Here is a 16250-nt window from a genome sequence, read left to right as displayed (position 1 = left end):
CTACACAGTAACTTCAAGAGAAGCCTAGGACAGGGCACTATCTTTACGGAAAAGGCACTGCTGACATTCGGGCAGACCAGACACATCTTTATTAATGACATGGATACCCAGTTCAGCCAGGGAGTTCCTCAATGAGAGTCCTTGGAGTGGGTGGCACTGGGCCTCCCCAAAGCCGTTCTAACTCTCCAGTAAGCGTTGCCATCTCCTCAGCTGTCACAGCATGGGCTCGGTGGGCTCTGGCACAGTCTAGCGCCAGGGGTGTGAGGGCAGCCTCGTTTTCGTTGGTCCAAGCCAGCAGGAACTGGCACTTCTTCCGAGCCCGGTAAAGTCGATCTCGCTCTCCACCAATCACAGCCTGCTTCCGGGCTCGTCCCAGGGTCTGAGCTAGGTGCCCCAGTGCTGTCAGAGTGTAGCCTTTCTGATTGACTGGACCCTCGCCCAGCAGGATTCGGGCAACTTCTTGCATAGCACCCCGCGTACCCAGGGGCCCAGGTGGGTGCTCGCCCGCTTCCAGTACGTGGGCTGCGGCCTGCAGGGCTTCCTCTGTAGAGCCAAAGACTTGCTGGGCTCCCAGGGCCCCAGAAACATCGAGCAGGGTGGCACAGAAGTCAGAGAGTAGCGCGTCGTCGTCCCCTCCATGATACAGGGCGAGAGTATGAGCGTAGGCGAACAGCACGTTGGGCAGCTGGAAGCGCACCAGCGGCGATGCCGGGCTGCGGCTCAGACTGGCCAGTGCTGGGATGCGAGCAGGCAATGCTAGCGGTCTGGCGGCACAGGAGTCTTCAGCAAATGGCTCTGCGGCAGCGGCATCATCCCCAGATTGCAGCGCGGTCCTCGCAGGGGCGGGCTCCGGCTCCGCAAGATCTCTGTTCGCGGCATGATCCAGCTCCTCCAGCAAACGTGGGCCGGTGCCGCGGCCCCACCACCAGGGCCGCCACGGAGGCAGAAGGCGTCCGGCTTCGCCACGGCTCAGCAGCCGCTCGAACGCCGCCTTCTCAGCCGGCGTTAAACGTTCCCAAAGTCCAGAAAGGCCGCCCGGCCGCGCCCCGGGCCCGAGGCCTGCTTCCTCGGGCTCATCCTCGGCCTCGCGTTGTTCGCGCAGCCGGCGTAACGCGCCCGCCAGACGGCTGGGCGAAGCGCTTCGGCCACGGAGCTCTCGCAGCACTTGGTCGCGGTAAAAGTCTTCGGCGCAGGCGCCGTGCGCCCGGTAGCAGCGCAGCGAGCAGTAGGGAGCATTGCAGCGCGGGCAGGTGTAGCGCGCAGGCAGCGCTTCCCCGGCCGGGCAGAAGCCGCAGAGCCCAGCGGGCTCCATGGAAACTGGTGCCGCCTGTCCCGTATCAGCTCCGCCACTTCCGGCGCTTCTTTGGTTATTTCCGCCTTTATGTGTGGGGGTGGTTGGCGGGCGTGGCCTCCTTTCCGCACATTTCCGAAACTTCTCGGTAACTTTCGTGTCTCCAGTACTTCTTTGAGCAAGCGCAGAAGTCGTCCAAACTCTTCCAAAGGAACAGGTTTGCTCGCCGAATTTGGGAAAATCATGTCGCTAATCCCAGTTTGTTCTTTATGGTTGTACCAAATTGTACAAAAATAAACTACCTTTTAAATAACAAAACTAACCACCACCACCACCAAACAACACACCAGGGTCTTAGCAGGGCGTAGTGGCATACGCTTTTAATCCCAGCGTTGGCAAAGGTAGTCTGATTTCTGTGAGTTCCTGTAGTCAGTGCTTTCCAGGATACAGCTACATAGTCATGCTCTATCTTGAAAAAAGAAAAGGCCAACAAAATAATAACAACAGGCCGGACAGTGGTGGCGCACGCCTTTAATCCCAGCACTTGGGAGGCTGAGGCAGGCGGATTTTTGAGTTACGAGGCCAGCCTGGTCTACAGAGTGAGTTCCAGGACAGCCAGGGCTACACAGAGAAACCCTGTCTCGAAAAAATATTATTGATAATAATAACAGACAAAAATAAATGAATAAACCCGACATGTTTAACAAATCTGGAGCTCAAAATACGTAACACGTAAGCATATCAAATTGAGGCCAGCCTGGGCCTATGTGAGACCCTGAATCAAACAAACAAACAAACAAAAAACAACAAAACGATAACGAGGGGCTGGAAAGATGGCTTAGCAGTTAAGAGCACTGACTACTTCCAGAGGTCCTGAGTTCAAATCCCAGTAACCACATGGTGGCTCACAACCATCCATAATGAGATCTGATGCCCTCTTCTGAGGTGTCTGAAGTCAGCTACAGTGTACTTACATATAATAAATAAATCTCTTTTAAAAACCAACAATGTGGGCTGGTGAGATGGCTCAGTGGGTAAGAGCACCCGATTGCTCTTCCAAAGGTCCCGAGTTCAAATCCCAGAAACCACATGGTGGCTCACAACCATCTGTAATGAGATCTGACTCCTTCTGGAGTGTCTGAGGACAGCTACAGTGTACTTACATATAATAAATAAATAAATCTTAAAAAACAAACAAAAAAAAAAAAACAATGTTTTCCCTCAAGTTGTGTTGAAATTTAGTTTGTATTGTTAAGCATTATGAGGTCTATAGAGGGGTAGATGGGTGATCTGCCTTAGTGGATCATCTATAGGGCATGCCTGTAACAAAAACACTAGTGCCGTCATAATGGAAAGTGAACCAACACAAACCCAAAAGCTGTCTGGCAGAGCCCATAGAATCTGTACCTTTCCAATACCACTTGTCACATTTCTGTATTTCGGCTCAGCTATCCTTTCAGTAAACACATCCTCTGTGATCTTCTAAGGATTCCTTGTTTTTTTGTTTTGTTTTTCAAGACAGGGCTTCTCTGTGTAGCCCTGGCTGTCCTGGAACTCACTTTGTAGACCAGGCTGGCCTCCAACTCATAAATCCACCTGCCTCAGCCTCCCAAGTGCTGGGATTAAAGGCGTGCCCCACCACTGCCCCCCCCCTTTTTTTCCTACTTGAGACCAAGGCACTTTGCTAGCCTCTAGTCACAGCCTTACAAATGAAGAAAACATAAGAAGTCTGGACACAGTGGCTTTATTAGCATGGCAGGGTGGCAATAGGACTTAGGAATTGGCATTGGGGCCCTTCTTCTTCCCAAAGGTGGGCACAACATTGACAAAGCGCCGGTTGTACTGCATTCGCCTCTTGGCCCGGCCTGTCTTCTTCTTCTTCTTTTCCTGTTTGGCCACCTGAGGAAAGGAAGGACTGATCAGACCCTGGGTGACCTCTCCCATGCCTGCCCACCAGCTTCTCTCCATAAGAGAACACAGACGGGAAATCCAAAGGCCTTCACTTGGCTGTGATAGAAAGAAACAAAGTCCAAACACCAATCACTCACCTTGGGAGTCTGACCTCTCACTTTTCCAGCCCGAGCCAGGGAACCGTGAACTTTACCTGTGTTAGGGGTGGGGAAAGGGATCAGGTTAAGTAGCAAGGTCACGCCCAGAGCAACTCTTCCTCCCTCAACTCTTGAGCTTTTTAATGACAAGTTGGGCCCAACAAAGAATGAAAGTTGCACAGGCTTAGAGACAGGGTCACAACATAGCTGTCCACGTCTTGTCTTCCACTTCAAGTCACAACCAGTTTGTGCAGTGCTGAGAGCTGACAGATACTAAGGCAAGGACTCTAAAAACCAATCCATACTCTTAGCTAACATTCTACACACAGAGCAAAGACAGGAGGAGCACACTGAGAACCTAATAACAAGACTTTAATTATTATTACTTTCCTTTTGCTTTTTTCCTAGACAGAGCTCCTCTGTGTAGCCCTGGTTGGCCTGGAATTCACAGTGATCCGATTGCGTCACTGCCTCCCTACCACCAGGTTTTAGTGGGGATACTGAAAACCAGACTTAACTATCACTACGATCTAAAGTCCCTAGAAGGCACAAGTATACTATCAGAGAAAGGACCTATCACATGGTTTACCTACAGACATTCCATTAGCTCTGAAAAAAAGCACTCACCTCCCAGCATGCGGCCTGCTACTTCCAGAGTGGTCAGGGCCTCTACGCCACACTGGCCTAGGGTGGCCTCATCCTCCAGCGGCGAGCCTGCCAGAAGCACGACTTGATCTTCGGGGGCAATGCCTTCCAGGGAGGCCACATGATCCTTAAGGAAAAAAAGGAGCAATGTTTATAAGTAGACAAACTTTCCCCGTGGGCCTGGAGGTAAAGGAGTGCAGTTAGGAATCAGGGATCAGTACATACTTACTTTGATCTGGGCGACCGTCTCCTGGCCGGTCACCTCGAGGGTGTGTAGTTCCTGGGCGCGGACAAAGAGCTGCATGTTGGCTACTGAAGGAAGAAAGGCTTGTGAGTGATGATAGGGAGCAGCCCAGGAGAAAGGTCGCGGTACGGTAATCAAGGCGGGGGATTGCGCGGTCTCCCATGCGGAAGGCCAGGCTCGCCGGGGACCCGGATGGAGACGGAGCGAAGGCCGCAGAACCGCCCTTGTACTTTGCCTTCCCCGCACCCTCTGAGCCCGTAGACCGCTGGCTACCGAGCGCTCCTGGCCCAGCAGTCCCCCGTGTCTCACCTAGCCCGCGGACGCCGCTGCTGCTACCGCGAAGATGGAGTCAAGAAAGAGGAAGAAGTGGGGGCGCGCACGTCCTCACCGCCTGCTGCGTGTGACGTCACTGCAGCGCGACCGCGCGGATCGCTGGTGGTTTGTACCGCCCACCGCCGTCCCAGCCCGCCCCTTACGCTGTACGCAGGCGTTCGGTCCTTGTGGCCTGCGCGCGCAGAGGGAGGCGGGGCGAGCCCGGCTGCGCGCGCATATGACACTCAGTTGAGGCGCCAAGATGGCAGCAGCGGTGTTGCGAGCCGCTTTGCAGGACTGGAGGAGCTGCCTCGGTCGGAGCTACGGGCGACGGAAGCTGGTAAGAGCCCGGTGGACAGAAGGCTGTGTGTGAGCCTCACTGTTGCTCATGACCACCCTGAACTTCGTATTCCCTCACGAGGCCTTAGATTTGCTATGTACTCCGCTTCATTTTATGGAGGGTAGATTGAGGGTGGAGAGGGCAGGTGCAGAGCCTGGACTGCGCTTGGAGAGTCTGGGTTTGGGAATGTGGCTGCCGCATCCCAAGAGTTGGGTAAGACCGAGAGCAGCTGTATGTCCCCGCTCGGTGCCTGATCGATCAAGCATGTCATTTCGGAGTTAAAGAGTTTCAAAAACATGTTCAAAGACAAATACTGAAGAGTACTGTATAGGTCAGTCGTATGCTTAATCGGCTTTTCCGGATTATGCACGTTTGCCATTTGAGTCCTGGAGAGGTCTTGGGATTCTGACTGAGAATTTTCTTTCAGGTCACTCCCACCCCCACCCCCGGTATCATGCACACTAAAATATCCAAGTCTGGTGCTTTTCTCAGTTCAAGTTTTTACTCATGCTTTTTTTTTTAAGCTAAAGTTCTCCTGTGTTAATTAAACTAAAGGAAAGATGGTTTGTTTTGCCTTAGAGCCAGACCCAGGGGCCTCCTGATAACCCCGGCTTTGTGGAGTCTGTGGATGAATACCAATTTGTGGAGCGCCTGCTCCCCCCTACCAAAATCCCAGAGCCACCAAAACATAAACATTACCCCACTCCTAGTGGTTGGCAGCCTCCCAGAGGTGAGTTGAACAATAGAGGCTTTGGACTTTCCAGTGGGTTTCGAAGTTCTAAGATGTAGGAGGGTTAGTATTGTCCTGCCCCTGGGGAAGGTACCAACAGCAGCACCCTATGTTCCTGGGGTGAGGTCTTACCTTGTAGTGAAAAAGCAGAGAAGACCCATGTGTGTGGAGTTCTCTTCTTCCAGTCCAACGAACCCTATGTAAATTCAACAAAATGGGTATCATCTCAGTATGTGAAACCTTAATGCAGAGTCCAGTGTGGGGTTTTTGTTTTGTTTTGTTTTGTTTTGTTTTGTTTTGTAAAGTCTCATTGCCAGTACAAGGTTTTAGGACAGTTGGAACTACAGAGAGACCAAGAGGGCTGAAGAGGTTGCTTGCTCATCAATTAAGAGCACTAGCTTCTCTTCCAAGGAACTCAGGTTCAATTCCCAGGACCTACCCACCTGGTAGCTCACAACCATGTGTAACTCCAATTCCAAGTGATCTGACAGCCTCACAGACATGTAGGCAAACCACTAATTCACACACACACACACACACACACACACACACACACAAAACCCAATAAGAATCCCTTTAACTCCCATCTCTTTGTTCCAGATGCTGTCAGCCTCACTGGGTCAATGGGAAAGGAGAGAGTAGTCCCCGAGCTGAGGGGTAGGGGGTGGGGGGTCCCCAAAGATGCAGGTAGATAGATACACACATACTCTAGTAAACTGCTTTTATTTGTTTTCTTAAAATATTTATTTATTATATGTGAGTACACTGTAGCTGTCTTCAGACACACCAGAAGAGGGCGTCAGATCTCATTACAGATGGTTGTGAGCCACCATGTGGTTGCTGGGATTTGAACTCAGGACCTTTGGAAGAGCAGTCGGCACTCTTAACCGCTGAGCCATCTCACCAGCCCCTTATTTATGTTTTTAAGTAAGTGTGTGTAACCCTGGCTAGCCTAGTTTTTAATCTGTGGATCACACTGGCTCCAAACTCAGAAATTCCACTACTGGGATTAAAGGAATGTGCCACCATGCCTGCCTTCATTTGTTTGCTTGTTTGTAGACAGGGTTTTTCTGTGTAGCTCTGGCTGTCTTGGAACTCACTTTGTAGACCAGGCTGGGCTCAGAAGCCTTTCTCAAGAAGCCAGGCTTTAAGCTGCTCATCAAAGTAGCCCTTGATTCGAAGGGTACCTGTCACCTCATTAACCTGGGTGATAGGTGTCTTTCCCAGCAGTGGGCTCAGAAATTCTTCCACATCCTTCTGTAGGGTCTGGGGAAAGATAAACTCCAGTCACCAGTTTCCAATCACAGGACCCCATGCCTCTTCCTCCAGAGTGCTGGGATTAAAGTGTAAGCCAGCATGCCCAGCCTGACTTCTAGGCATGAATAGTCGTGCCCACCTTCTTTTCTGTTGTGCACTTAGATGGTAGCAGGTCTATGTGGGGACCATAGGACCAAGGTAAAAATTCAGCCTTGACTCTATGAACTGAAGAACAGAGATGATCTGCAGTCTAAGGCAGTCTTGTCCATTAGGATTTAATACATTATAGCAGGTGCAGCAGGCCTGTAATCGCAGAACTTGGAGGTGGAAAGAGTTCAAGGTCTTAGCTATATAGAGTTTGAGACCAGCAAACCCTGACAGAGCCCTTTGCAGCTTCGGTGAGGGGAAAGGCCTTGGTTGAGGTGGATGAGGCTATGATAAGCTGGCTTTTTATACTGTATCCCTTTATAGATCCTCTTCCCAGCTTGCCCTACTTTGTTCGTCGCTCTCGGATGCACAATATTCCTGTCTACAAGGAGATCACACACGGCAACCGACAGATGACCTTGATTCGGAAAGTGGAAGGTGACATCTGGGTAAGTGGCTTGGGTGTGTACCCGAATCTTCCAGGGATGAAGGCATGGGGTCCTGTGATTGGAAACTGGTGACTGGAGTTTATCTTTCCCCAGGCCCTACAGAAGGATGTGGAAGAATTTCTGAGCCCACTGCTGGGAAAGACACCTATCACCCAGGTTAATGAGGTGACAGGTACTCTTCGAATCAAGGGCTACTTTGATGAGCAACTTAAAGCCTGGCTTCTTGAGAAAGGCTTCTGAGGCCTGATGGTCAGCCCTGTGGCAGTGCTCGCGACAGACTGGCCTCCAGAGAGGAGGTGGATTTGAGTCTCTGGAATGGGATACAAAAATCAGGGCTTAAGTACTTAGGATGAAAGGGCTTTGAGATAAGGCCTTGCTTTCATAAAGTACAAGTAGACCTGTGTGTCCATGTGTCCACTTGAGAGCTGTCCCAACATGGGAGGCCATAGCAACAATCAAGCTATCAAAAGCAGATATTAACTGCTGTATAGATAATCTCTTGTGCATTGTGTGGAAGCATCCCCTGTCAATCAAAAGCTGATGGCCAGTGAGCTGAGGCAGGACTAGAAGGCGGGACATCTGACAGGGAGATTCACCCTGGACTTGGAGGAAGCAGGATGTAGCAAACTGAGGAGAGGAAACTCACCAGCCATGTGGCAGGCGTAGTCTCGTTTAAATGGGTTAAATGGGTTATGAACTAGTGGGAGCAAGTCTAGTTTACGGCCATAAGCATTGCACATACAAATGCGCCTGTAAGTCATAATTCAGGAACTGGGCTGAGCACCAGTGGAAAAGCCTGAGATTACAAACTGCTGTCCCATTATAAACTTAATACATTTCCTATTGTTTGCTGTTCTGGAAGCGACCACCCAACCCTGTTCTGGAGGCTTCACAGCATAGACCCATCAAGGAATCAATCCTTGACCTAGAGCTCCTGCTATAGGCCGGGCGTGGTGGAAGCTATGGAACAGAAGACAGTACAGCAAAAAGACATGGACGGGAGTGGATGAGACAAGCAATATCTTAGGTTCTGAGTGCTGTACTAGGTAGGGTTGGGGAATCACCCTGTGACCTGTAATCAACTATACAGGGGTGTGAAGACAAAATGCAGACCTTTCACTTCTGGCGCCCACCTCACCAGCCACATGTCCAACCCACCATTAAACTGGCTAAACAATGTTAAACGGTGTTCAGAACCTGCCTACCCTGTGTGACCTCAGACCTAAGGTAGCTAGCGGTAGCAACCTCCCAGTGCTCTCTAGTTGCTGATCTCAGCACCCTCATCCCAGGAACCACAGGCCGGTCCATTCTTAGGTCTGTAGACTAAGAGCCCAGCCCTACCCTAGGTGACACGTTCTACCAATCATTAATGCAAGTTTTTATTGAGCTGTATATACAATTTAAGCTATTAAAATTTATACAATATTTACAAATTAAATAATCATCTGAAACTCTCCAGAAACTCCTGTAACACAAAACCAAAAGAAGGAAGCAGCAGCTAGGCCTTGGCTCCCTAGGCCTGGCCTGGCCCGGCCCGGCCCAGAGCTTGTTCTAAACTGCGAAGTCCAGGTACCTAGCCCCACACCTGCTCCTCCTTCCTGGGGTCAAGCATTCAAATTCAGAAGACAAAATTTAAGCCCAAAGCCAGTAGGTACAGAATAGTTCCAATCCTGACGACATCCCACAGGTTGGAGGTGGCCTGCCTTGGGTTCTGGGGAGCAGTGGTTTAAGGAGCAGCACACACCCTTAGCCAGGCCCACCAGGCAGTGGCTGCTGGGTGATATGGGGAAAGAGCTGGGGAGGGGCAGGGCAGGGTCCCTCGGTGCTGCCCGCCTGTGCCCCACCCCCAGGCACTCCTTTCCCTGAGTTGTGTGGTTGCCAGTAAGACATGGAAATGCCACAGGGCTTCGGGGGGCACAGCCACCATCACAAAGGGGTTCTGGGAAGACTGGGCTAGAGGAAAGAGACTGGTACCAGTCTTGGCAGGAGGGTGGGGCAAGGTCCTGGTCTGTCTTCAGCCCCTCTGGGTTTCCACAGTTGGGAACAGAAGCTAATACTGTTCGGCACTGCAGCATGGTCCCATACTCACAAGCAGGGCTTGGAGGGGCTTCACCTTCTCCCAGAAAGCATGGAAGAGAAGGCTTACCAGAGATTCAGCTTCTACTTTGAAGGCCCCAGTTGAACATGGCAGAAGTGGAGGGAGGTTAGAGCTGACCAGTATCTCCATGGCTGCCAGGGGCACTGGGGATGGATCGACTGGAAGCCCAGACACTTCTCCTTGATCCTCAGAGATCCTGCCAAGTCTTTCTCAACTGGGGCTATTACTCCCTGGTGCAAGCAGAGAGGGAGCTGGCACTTGATGGCAGGACGTGTTCCAGTGAGGGCCACTCAAGAGAACAGGGCCAGGTCTGGGCAGTGTCAGTGGGCAACAGGGGACTCCAGCTTCTGCAGGCGACGCCGGCGGAGTTCTGCAGCATCAGGCTCTCCATCCTCGGGAAGCTCCTCTACAATGCCCACTGACTCAGGAGCTAGAAGGAGAGGTCAGAGGTGAAGCCCAGAGAACCCTTCATCCCACCCCTAGAGGTTCCTCACTTACCAGGAGGCTTTTCTGCTTCAGGAATTGGTGGGGAAGCTCCCGGAGACGGGGTAGGAGCCTCAGAGCTGGGGGCGCTGGTGGAAGGGGCAGCAGATACCACTGTAGAGGCAGTCTCTTCAGTGGGGTTCACTGAAGTAGCTGGCCTGGGGGGCCTGCCAAGAGAAGGGACAAGAGGCCTGACCTTGGCCTTCTGGGCTGCACAGATTCTCCTACGACCCACCCACCACCATGAGCCTTGCAGGACAAGCTCTAAGGCAAGCTATCCTTGAGTCCTTGTGACGAGTAAGTATAAGTGAATAGGCGGATTGGATTATCAGGTAGAGCAATGAAAGGGTCGAGTAATTCGTCCCCGAGGATTCTGAATCACTTGCAGGCAGACAGCTGACACTTTCCTATTAGTCTTCAGTCTCCAGTGATAGGGTAGGCACTGAGCAGGTCAGAAGGCTAAAGCCTTGGACTCCGGCTTCCTACCAGGCCTCTGCACATGTCACGTGACTAGGGATTTGATTTCTATTCTAATATACAAGTCTTCAGGCAAGTGATGAGACTAGCACTTAAGCATGGGTCAAGCTGGCTTCAGGTGACTGTGATCTGCTCCCTCAGCGTGTCAGCCCTGGCAGCCGTGAGGTGATGAGTTGTAGCAGCGAATGTCAAAAATAATTTGAGCTTAGAAAAAAACAAGTAAATTTCACAGCCAGCTCACTAATAAATTGATCCTCCATGGCTGTGCAGATGCACTTCCTGAATGAAGGATGAAAGCAGGTAGAGTGGCCAAGAGCTCCTGTGCACGCCTGTAGACAGGTGGCCTGAATACAGGGTGCATGGGAAACATGTCGCATGGGAAAGATGTCAAAACCACATGGGACCTTTTTGGAGCGCTACTGAATGTGGCATGCGTACCCCAGGGAAGCCAGCACAGTGAGGTACTGGTTGATTTGAAGCATGGCAGCATCCAGTAGTGTGTGTATGTTGCGCAGACTCTGCAGCCGGGCCTCCAGGTGCTGCCGCTCATGGCCCTCTAGTGCTCGCAGCTCCTCTGGGGTTAGGCCAGCAAAGCCCGCAGGGGGCACAGGCATTGGGGGGAAGGCTGGCAGGAGATACAGAGGTCAGGCTGAGCTACCTGGGCCTCAGCTCTCCACCCCAGATATCCCAGAGAGTGGCCAACTTACCAAAAGGTGGAGGCAGAGGCATACCCATCCAAGGAGGAGGGAAAGGGAAGCCGGGGGCAGGACCAGCCTCTGGGCCAGGTACAGACCCAGGTGCTGGGGCAGAAGTACTGGTGCCAGCAGCTGTGGTGGTGGCTGCTCCACTAGGCCGAGAAACGGCTGGCAAATGCAAAATGGAAGTCAGTCTCCTGGTCTCCAGATCCGACTGCCACCCCCCAGCTGCCTTGGCATGCACAAGGCTCACCTGTACTGGTGGGTGGAGGGGCCGCAGCCTCTCCTGAGCTTGGGGGAGGCGGGACAGGTGGAAAGGGACCCATTGGGGGCCACAGTGGGAACATGCCTGGAGGAAAAGGAGGCAGGAGGCCCTGGGGGACTGCAGAGAAACAAACAGTAGTGAGAAGAGGCTGGGCTGACAGTCTCACCCCAGGCAGTGCGCTTGGCTACTAGGAGATCTCCTCCACTCTGGCAGGCCCTGCTTACCACTCATCATTTGTCTATTTCTCATCTTCTCACCCCTTCCTACCCAGAATGAGCTTCTCGGGGATTCCCCAGCACTGTCGGTACCCAGCCGAGGGCAAGTACCTGAGGACAAAGAAGGTCCTCTGTGGGCAAATGAAGGGCCACTTACAATTAGGGGGCTGTGGCAGCAGCGGTTGGGGATGAGGGGCGGGGGGTGGTCCTTGGTCAGCAGGCTCAGGAGGTGGTGGTGACTGGGCTGGCAACGATGCCCGCAGGACATCCATGCGGCATGTCGGGCAGGTCTGCTGTCTCTGGAACCAGGAGCGCAGGCAGCTGGGAGTAAGATCAGGCAGCGGTCAGCAGGTCCCCATGAGCCTGTGCCCACGATGCAGGTCTCCCAGACCTTCTCCCACCTCGTGTGAAAGATGTGGTTGCAAGGCAATCTCTTAGCACCAGTCACCATTTCTTCTCTGCAGATGATGCAGACATTATCCATTGCCTGGAGCTCCTCGGGGGTGGCATCTGGGTACCTGGTTAAGATGGCAGAGTCCATGTCAAGACCAGAACTGGAAGCACGGGGACCTCGGAGTTTGGGAGTAGCCAGAACAAGCCCACTTACAGTGTGTTCATGTTGCGGATGGCTCGGCGAGACATGATGGCATCTGTCACAGCTTTCTTGAACTGCCTGAAGAGACAAGTCAGTGAGTGAAAGAAGACATGGGAGAGACCAGTCTGAGGAAGTAAGGGACAAGGCTGGACTCACCTCATGGCCAGGTACATGGGCCTAATGGCAAAGAGTGGGAATGTGTGCACCTTGATCATGATGGTCATGAAGGCCATGTACAGCAGGACCTTGATGAAGCCTGAGGAGGAAAGGGAGAGCGCAGCTGGCCATAGGGCTGGCAGACACACCGACGGATGCTGCTGTGGACCGGAAGAGGCCTAGGAATCCGTTACCTGTAAACAGCTCCGTGTAGAGCATGTATACAGCCTTGTTGTCCCAGGGGTTCTCGCTCTGGAGGTCCACGGAGTGCAGCACATACTTGATGAAGATGGTAAGCACCATGGTCATCAGAATGGCGTACTGGAGGGAGGGACAGGAGATGGATGTGAGTACCAGCTTCCCCTTGCTCTAGCCAAGCTAGGCTTCAAGACAGAGGTGCAGTGATACCAACACAGGCTGCAGACACAGCTGGGGTCCTCCCAGTCTGGGACGAAAGCAACTGACTCTACCTCCAAAGCATTAACTGTCACCTATGAACACAGCACAGGGCCCAGCATGTGGTAAGCACTCAGCAGATGTGAGCTGGGACACGTCTCCTGGGTGATCTACCCAACAGTTTTCTCTTTTCCATTCATGACATCAGCCTCCAGGAAGGCTTGCTAAGGTACTTGGTCAAGAATCTTCTACACGACACCAGCCTTCCTTTGTGTCCTTCTGCAATAGCCTAGAAGTCTATGAGGGTGGCCAGGACAAGATGGCAGAGGCTCCCTGGTGGCCAGTAAGTGGGTAGAGACATGGCAGGCCCTCAGAAGCACTTGTGGGGTTGCTCACAGCACACGCAGGACCAGCTCAGCTTCTTCCCCCAAGCCAGTTTTACCTCAAAGCCAAATACCAGCTGCACAGAAGCCCCACGGGTCAGGATGCTGTGATAAGCGTGGCTGACGAAGAGGAAGTCCAGGATACCCAGGAGAAACATGAGAGCTGTGGAGACCCCCAAAGGGAGGGAATCGAGGTCAGCAGAGGCCTGACAATCACTTCCTGCTCCACGACAATCCCACCCCATGGCGATTGGCCCCACCATCTACTTAAATGTGTACACCTAAGCCGAATCCTCTGGGAACTACTTTTGCCCAGGCAGGGTGTTGGGGCAACCCAGGCCCAGGGGAGAAGGCAGAGAGCTGAGTGCCCAGGCAGTTAAGAAGCCCTGGAGTGGAACAGAGTAGAGACTATGCAAATTAACTTCTTAAATTATCTTTCCTGTGCAGCTGTGGATGGAGGGGCAGCCAGGGCTCTGGGTAGTGGCTCATAGGTTTTGACTTTTCAGTCTACTCCTCAGTGGCCTCTTTTCCCTCAAGTCACCCCCACCTCTTCAATGAGTCTCACTTACAGACGATGCGGCAGTGGAAGAGCCAGGAGATGTTGGGGCTGCGTTCCATCTGAGGCAGAGAGGGACACCATCAAGATGGTTGGGGTTGCCCCATACCCCAATCCACTGGCATGCCCATCAGCCACTCCCAACTCACAAAGTCCACACGGTCTTCAGCCAACCAATGGAAACATTTGAGGAAGAGGAGCAGCGTAAAGAGCGCCACAAAGCGAGGGCTGAAGTCATCCCGAAAAACGGTGAAGGCCAAACAAGTCTCAGTAACAGCGTACCAGGACCGTTCCAGAAGGTGCTGTGGGGTGAGAAGTGGATGATATGAAAACCAATCATTTGGGTACCCTCCTCTGAACCCTGTCCTTTGGGGCCACCAACATATTACCTCCATCTCTGCTGCCCTCAGCTGCCCGAAGAACACCTTGCCCATCACCTTGCCCAAGAGGAAGACAAGGACAAAGGCCTGGATGTACAGGACCTGGGGGTGAGGAAAGGTCGTGGTTTGAGGTTATTTTCTGCTTTCCCCTGCCTGGGGCTAATCATTCTGACAGGTCCCCAAGACTGTCATAGATAATTCCAAGTCAGGCGGCCCAGGGCTATTTCTCTCCTACTTCTATGACATGTAGCCCCACTTCTGCCCCTCCTTCCCTCCCCGGGCATTCCTTCTTCCCTGAGCCCTGAACTCACTGCCATGCTGGGGCTGGACTTGGTCAAATACACTACAGTGGGGTAGAACTGGTGTTTGAGGTAGTAGGCATGAGCCACCACTGCCCCGGTTAGCGCCAGGCTGGCCGCCATCATCACTGCGGTGCGGAACATCGCCCTGGCCCAGAGACCTGCACAAGGAAAATGACATTTGTGATATCCACACTATGTAAACCTAGCACAGTCCCTGGCAGAGTGTAAGGGCAAACACTCATTTCACCTTGACAGCCATTAGATTCAAAACAGCATATACTCCCTGTTTCACAAACGAGAAACTAGGACTCAAAGGGGTTAGAGGCTCACACTGATGCAAGGCCTAGAACTTGGATCAATCTCGTTTCAAATCTAGGGCTCTTCCACGCTGTCTGCCAAGGCGCCTCCTCTAGGGAGTCACTGAGGCAAAGTTAGGAGGAGGGGGGCTGCCACCGCTGACCCTCTGAAGGAGCTGGGATGATAGGCTTTAGAGGCAGGTTCGCTGGGCCCGCCAGGGGTGGAGGAGGCAAGGTGCAGAGGGCACAGCTTGAGAAGGCGACACAACCAGTGACAGCTGTGCCAGGGTGGTCAGCGCAGACGCGCGCCCATCGGGGTACGTCAGTCTGGAACCCTGCCCCCCCCCCCGCCCCCAGCAGTGTCCACTCTGAGAACCGGAGAAACGGCCGACCGCCAGGGTGCGGCGGCGGGGCTGAGAACCAGTCAGGTCGCCTCACAGTCGCGCACCTGTGAACGCTAGGAGTTGCGAACCTCGCAGGCGGGGCCCGGCCTCTGGAACGGTGGCCGCGCCGCCGCCTAAGGTCTCCAGCCATCTGACAGGCCGAAAACTGGCGGCCGAACGCAGCGGGGCGGGCTGATCGCAGTGACCCCAAAGGACAAGGTCCTAGACGCCGACCCCCCAACCCCAATCAGGACCAGGCCCACTCACCAGGAGCCCAGCGCCGCGAGCACGCTCAATCACCGCGACTGCGGCAGCCGCTCCGGTTAACAACACTCCCCACCCCCTGCGAACCGGAACTTCGGGGGTAAGACACCTCACTTCCGGCGGCGCGGGGCGCGGCGGAGTGGACCGTACCAAGTTCTCTTTGCGCGCTCCGATCTCGCCTGCGCTTCTGGGGCCCGTGCGCGAGCAACCGGAACGAGCGAGAGCTGTGACGTGTGGTCGCGACCAGGAGAGCAGCGGGAAAGGGCTGAAGCCCGCCACTTGCTAGTCGCCGTTGTAGAATCACCACCCTAAACTCCTCCAAGACTCCGGCTCTCAATGTGCCTGGAAGATGGGGCGTTCCGCGGGCCGAGCCATTTGGACGGGGGGCAGGAGCGAGCAAGGGCCAGACTTTATGTCAGGCATGAAAGAAATAAAATGTGTAAGCGCCTCATTCCAGGGATAGCTACGACACGGTAAGAAGTTAAGTGCTTCTCGGAAAAAAATAGCGGTGCAGAAAACAGATATAGGTCTTCCCAGGTTACCTCCCCCCAACGCAGGTTGTGTAGGAGTGAGTTTGTTCCCGTGGCTACCGCCGATTGGTTGCGATAAAGTTACGCGGACCAATGAGAAAAGAAAGGAAAAATTTCTGGCCTATAGGGAAAGAAAAGCAGGTGAGTGGTTGCTAGGGTCTGTAGGCAGAGTGGCCCCGGACTGGGTGCCAAGGCAGCTGGATGCCAGCTGAGAAAGCGCAGTCCATAGGCCGGGGATCCCTATCCCGCCTGGGGGGATGCTTACGGGGCCCGCAAAAGGAGCAGTGCTTGCGTGTCCGGACTGACATAAAAC

At 53.3% G+C, this 16250-nt stretch overlaps 4 protein-coding genes and 1 non-coding gene across 9 annotated transcripts; 1 reads left to right on the top strand and 4 right to left on the bottom strand.

Moving 5' to 3' along the window:
- Positions 1 to 70: 70 nt before the first annotated feature.
- On the bottom strand, positions 71 to 1332 carry Znhit2 (zinc finger, HIT domain containing 2). The gene has a single exon (NM_013859.2). It carries the CDS (start codon positions 1310 to 1312, stop codon positions 113 to 115), a length of 1200 nt encoding a protein of 399 aa, NP_038887.2. The 5' UTR covers positions 1313 to 1332; the 3' UTR covers positions 71 to 112.
- A 1682-nt stretch (positions 1333 to 3014) lies between these two features.
- Fau (Finkel-Biskis-Reilly murine sarcoma virus (FBR-MuSV) ubiquitously expressed (fox derived)) lies at positions 3015 to 4592 on the bottom strand. Of its 3 annotated transcripts, none has more exons than NM_007990.4 (5): positions 4538 to 4592; positions 4214 to 4296; positions 3967 to 4111; positions 3340 to 3395; positions 3015 to 3190 (listed from the first exon to the last, which is right to left on the bottom strand). In NM_007990.4, the coding sequence occupies exons 2-5, from the start codon at positions 4286 to 4288 to the stop codon at positions 3065 to 3067; spliced, it is 402 nt and encodes a 133-aa protein (NP_032016.1). In that variant the 5' UTR covers positions 4289 to 4296; positions 4538 to 4592; the 3' UTR covers positions 3015 to 3064. The 3 variants fall into 3 exon arrangements, with proteins under 3 accessions (NP_032016.1, NP_001153711.1, NP_001177365.1); NM_001160239.3 differs by having other exon boundaries at positions 4214 to 4293; NM_001190436.2 differs by having other exon boundaries at positions 4214 to 4592.
- Positions 4593 to 4783: 191 nt separating this feature from the next.
- Mrpl49 (mitochondrial ribosomal protein L49) lies at positions 4784 to 8909 on the top strand. The gene is made up of 4 exons (NM_026246.4): positions 4784 to 4880; positions 5460 to 5610; positions 7339 to 7463; positions 7557 to 8909. Exons 1-4 carry the CDS (start codon positions 4803 to 4805, stop codon positions 7701 to 7703), a joined length of 501 nt encoding a protein of 166 aa, NP_080522.1. The 5' UTR covers positions 4784 to 4802; the 3' UTR covers positions 7704 to 8909.
- Syvn1 (synovial apoptosis inhibitor 1, synoviolin) lies at positions 8821 to 15963 on the bottom strand. Of its 3 annotated transcripts, none has more exons than NM_028769.5 (16): positions 15411 to 15963; positions 14474 to 14622; positions 14172 to 14264; positions 13932 to 14084; positions 13796 to 13844; positions 13286 to 13389; positions 12642 to 12768; positions 12448 to 12547; positions 12304 to 12369; positions 12098 to 12214; positions 11854 to 12017; positions 11470 to 11598; positions 11229 to 11384; positions 10960 to 11146; positions 10060 to 10211; positions 8821 to 9991 (listed from the first exon to the last, which is right to left on the bottom strand). In NM_028769.5, exons 2-16 carry the CDS (start codon positions 14603 to 14605, stop codon positions 9882 to 9884), a joined length of 1839 nt encoding a protein of 612 aa, NP_083045.4. In that variant the 5' UTR covers positions 14606 to 14622; positions 15411 to 15963; the 3' UTR covers positions 8821 to 9881. The 3 variants fall into 3 exon arrangements, with proteins under 3 accessions (NP_083045.4, NP_001158181.1, XP_006531913.1); NM_001164709.1 differs by lacking the exon at positions 15411 to 15963 and adding an exon at positions 15209 to 15394; XM_006531850.4 differs by having other exon boundaries at positions 8827 to 9991; positions 15558 to 15958.
- Positions 11147 to 11205, bottom strand: Mir6988 (microRNA 6988). Its single transcript, NR_105954.1, has one exon. It is a non-coding gene; the product is annotated as a microRNA 6988 (primary transcript).
- Positions 15964 to 16250: the final 287 nt, after the last annotated feature.

This window comes from Mus musculus, chromosome 19 (assembly GCF_000001635.26).
Source record: "Mus musculus strain C57BL/6J chromosome 19, GRCm38.p6 C57BL/6J".
Taxonomy (NCBI): Eukaryota; Metazoa; Chordata; class Mammalia; order Rodentia; family Muridae; genus Mus; species Mus musculus.
Note: the sequence above shows the minus strand (reverse complement) of the source record. Positions and strands in the feature narration are given on the sequence as shown.

Bases quoted from the DNA above. Each gene is read 5' to 3' on its own strand.
- Fau (NM_001190436.2), bottom strand. From the start codon at position 4,288: ATGCAGCTCTTTGTCCGCGCCCAGGAACTACACACCCTCGAGGTGACC. The intron at 3,396-3,966 runs GTGAGTGCTTTT...CCCCTAACACAG, and splicing joins AGCAGGCCGCATGCTGGGAG to GTAAAGTTCACGGTTCCCTG. The intron at 3,191-3,339 runs GTGAGTGATTGG...TCCTTTCCTCAG, and splicing joins TGAGAGGTCAGACTCCCAAG to GTGGCCAAACAGGAAAAGAA.
- Mrpl49 (NM_026246.4), top strand. From the start codon at position 4,803: ATGGCAGCAGCGGTGTTGCGAGCCGCTTTGCAGGACTGGAGGAGCTGC. The intron at 5,611-7,338 runs GTGAGTTGAACA...ATCCCTTTATAG, and splicing joins TGGTTGGCAGCCTCCCAGAG to ATCCTCTTCCCAGCTTGCCC. The intron at 7,464-7,556 runs GTAAGTGGCTTG...ATCTTTCCCCAG, and splicing joins AAGTGGAAGGTGACATCTGG to GCCCTACAGAAGGATGTGGA.
- Znhit2 (NM_013859.2), bottom strand. From the start codon at position 1,312: ATGGAGCCCGCTGGGCTCTGCGGCTTCTGCCCGGCCGGGGAAGCGCTG.
- Syvn1 (NM_028769.5), bottom strand. From the start codon at position 14,605: ATGTTCCGCACCGCAGTGATGATGGCGGCCAGCCTGGCGCTAACCGGG. The intron at 11,599-11,853 runs GTAAGTGGCCCT...GTTTCTCTGCAG, and splicing joins GCTGCCACAGCCCCCTAATT to TCCCCCAGGGCCTCCTGCCT. The intron at 11,385-11,469 runs GTGAGCCTTGTG...TGCATTTGCCAG, and splicing joins CCCTCCACCCACCAGTACAG to CCGTTTCTCGGCCTAGTGGA.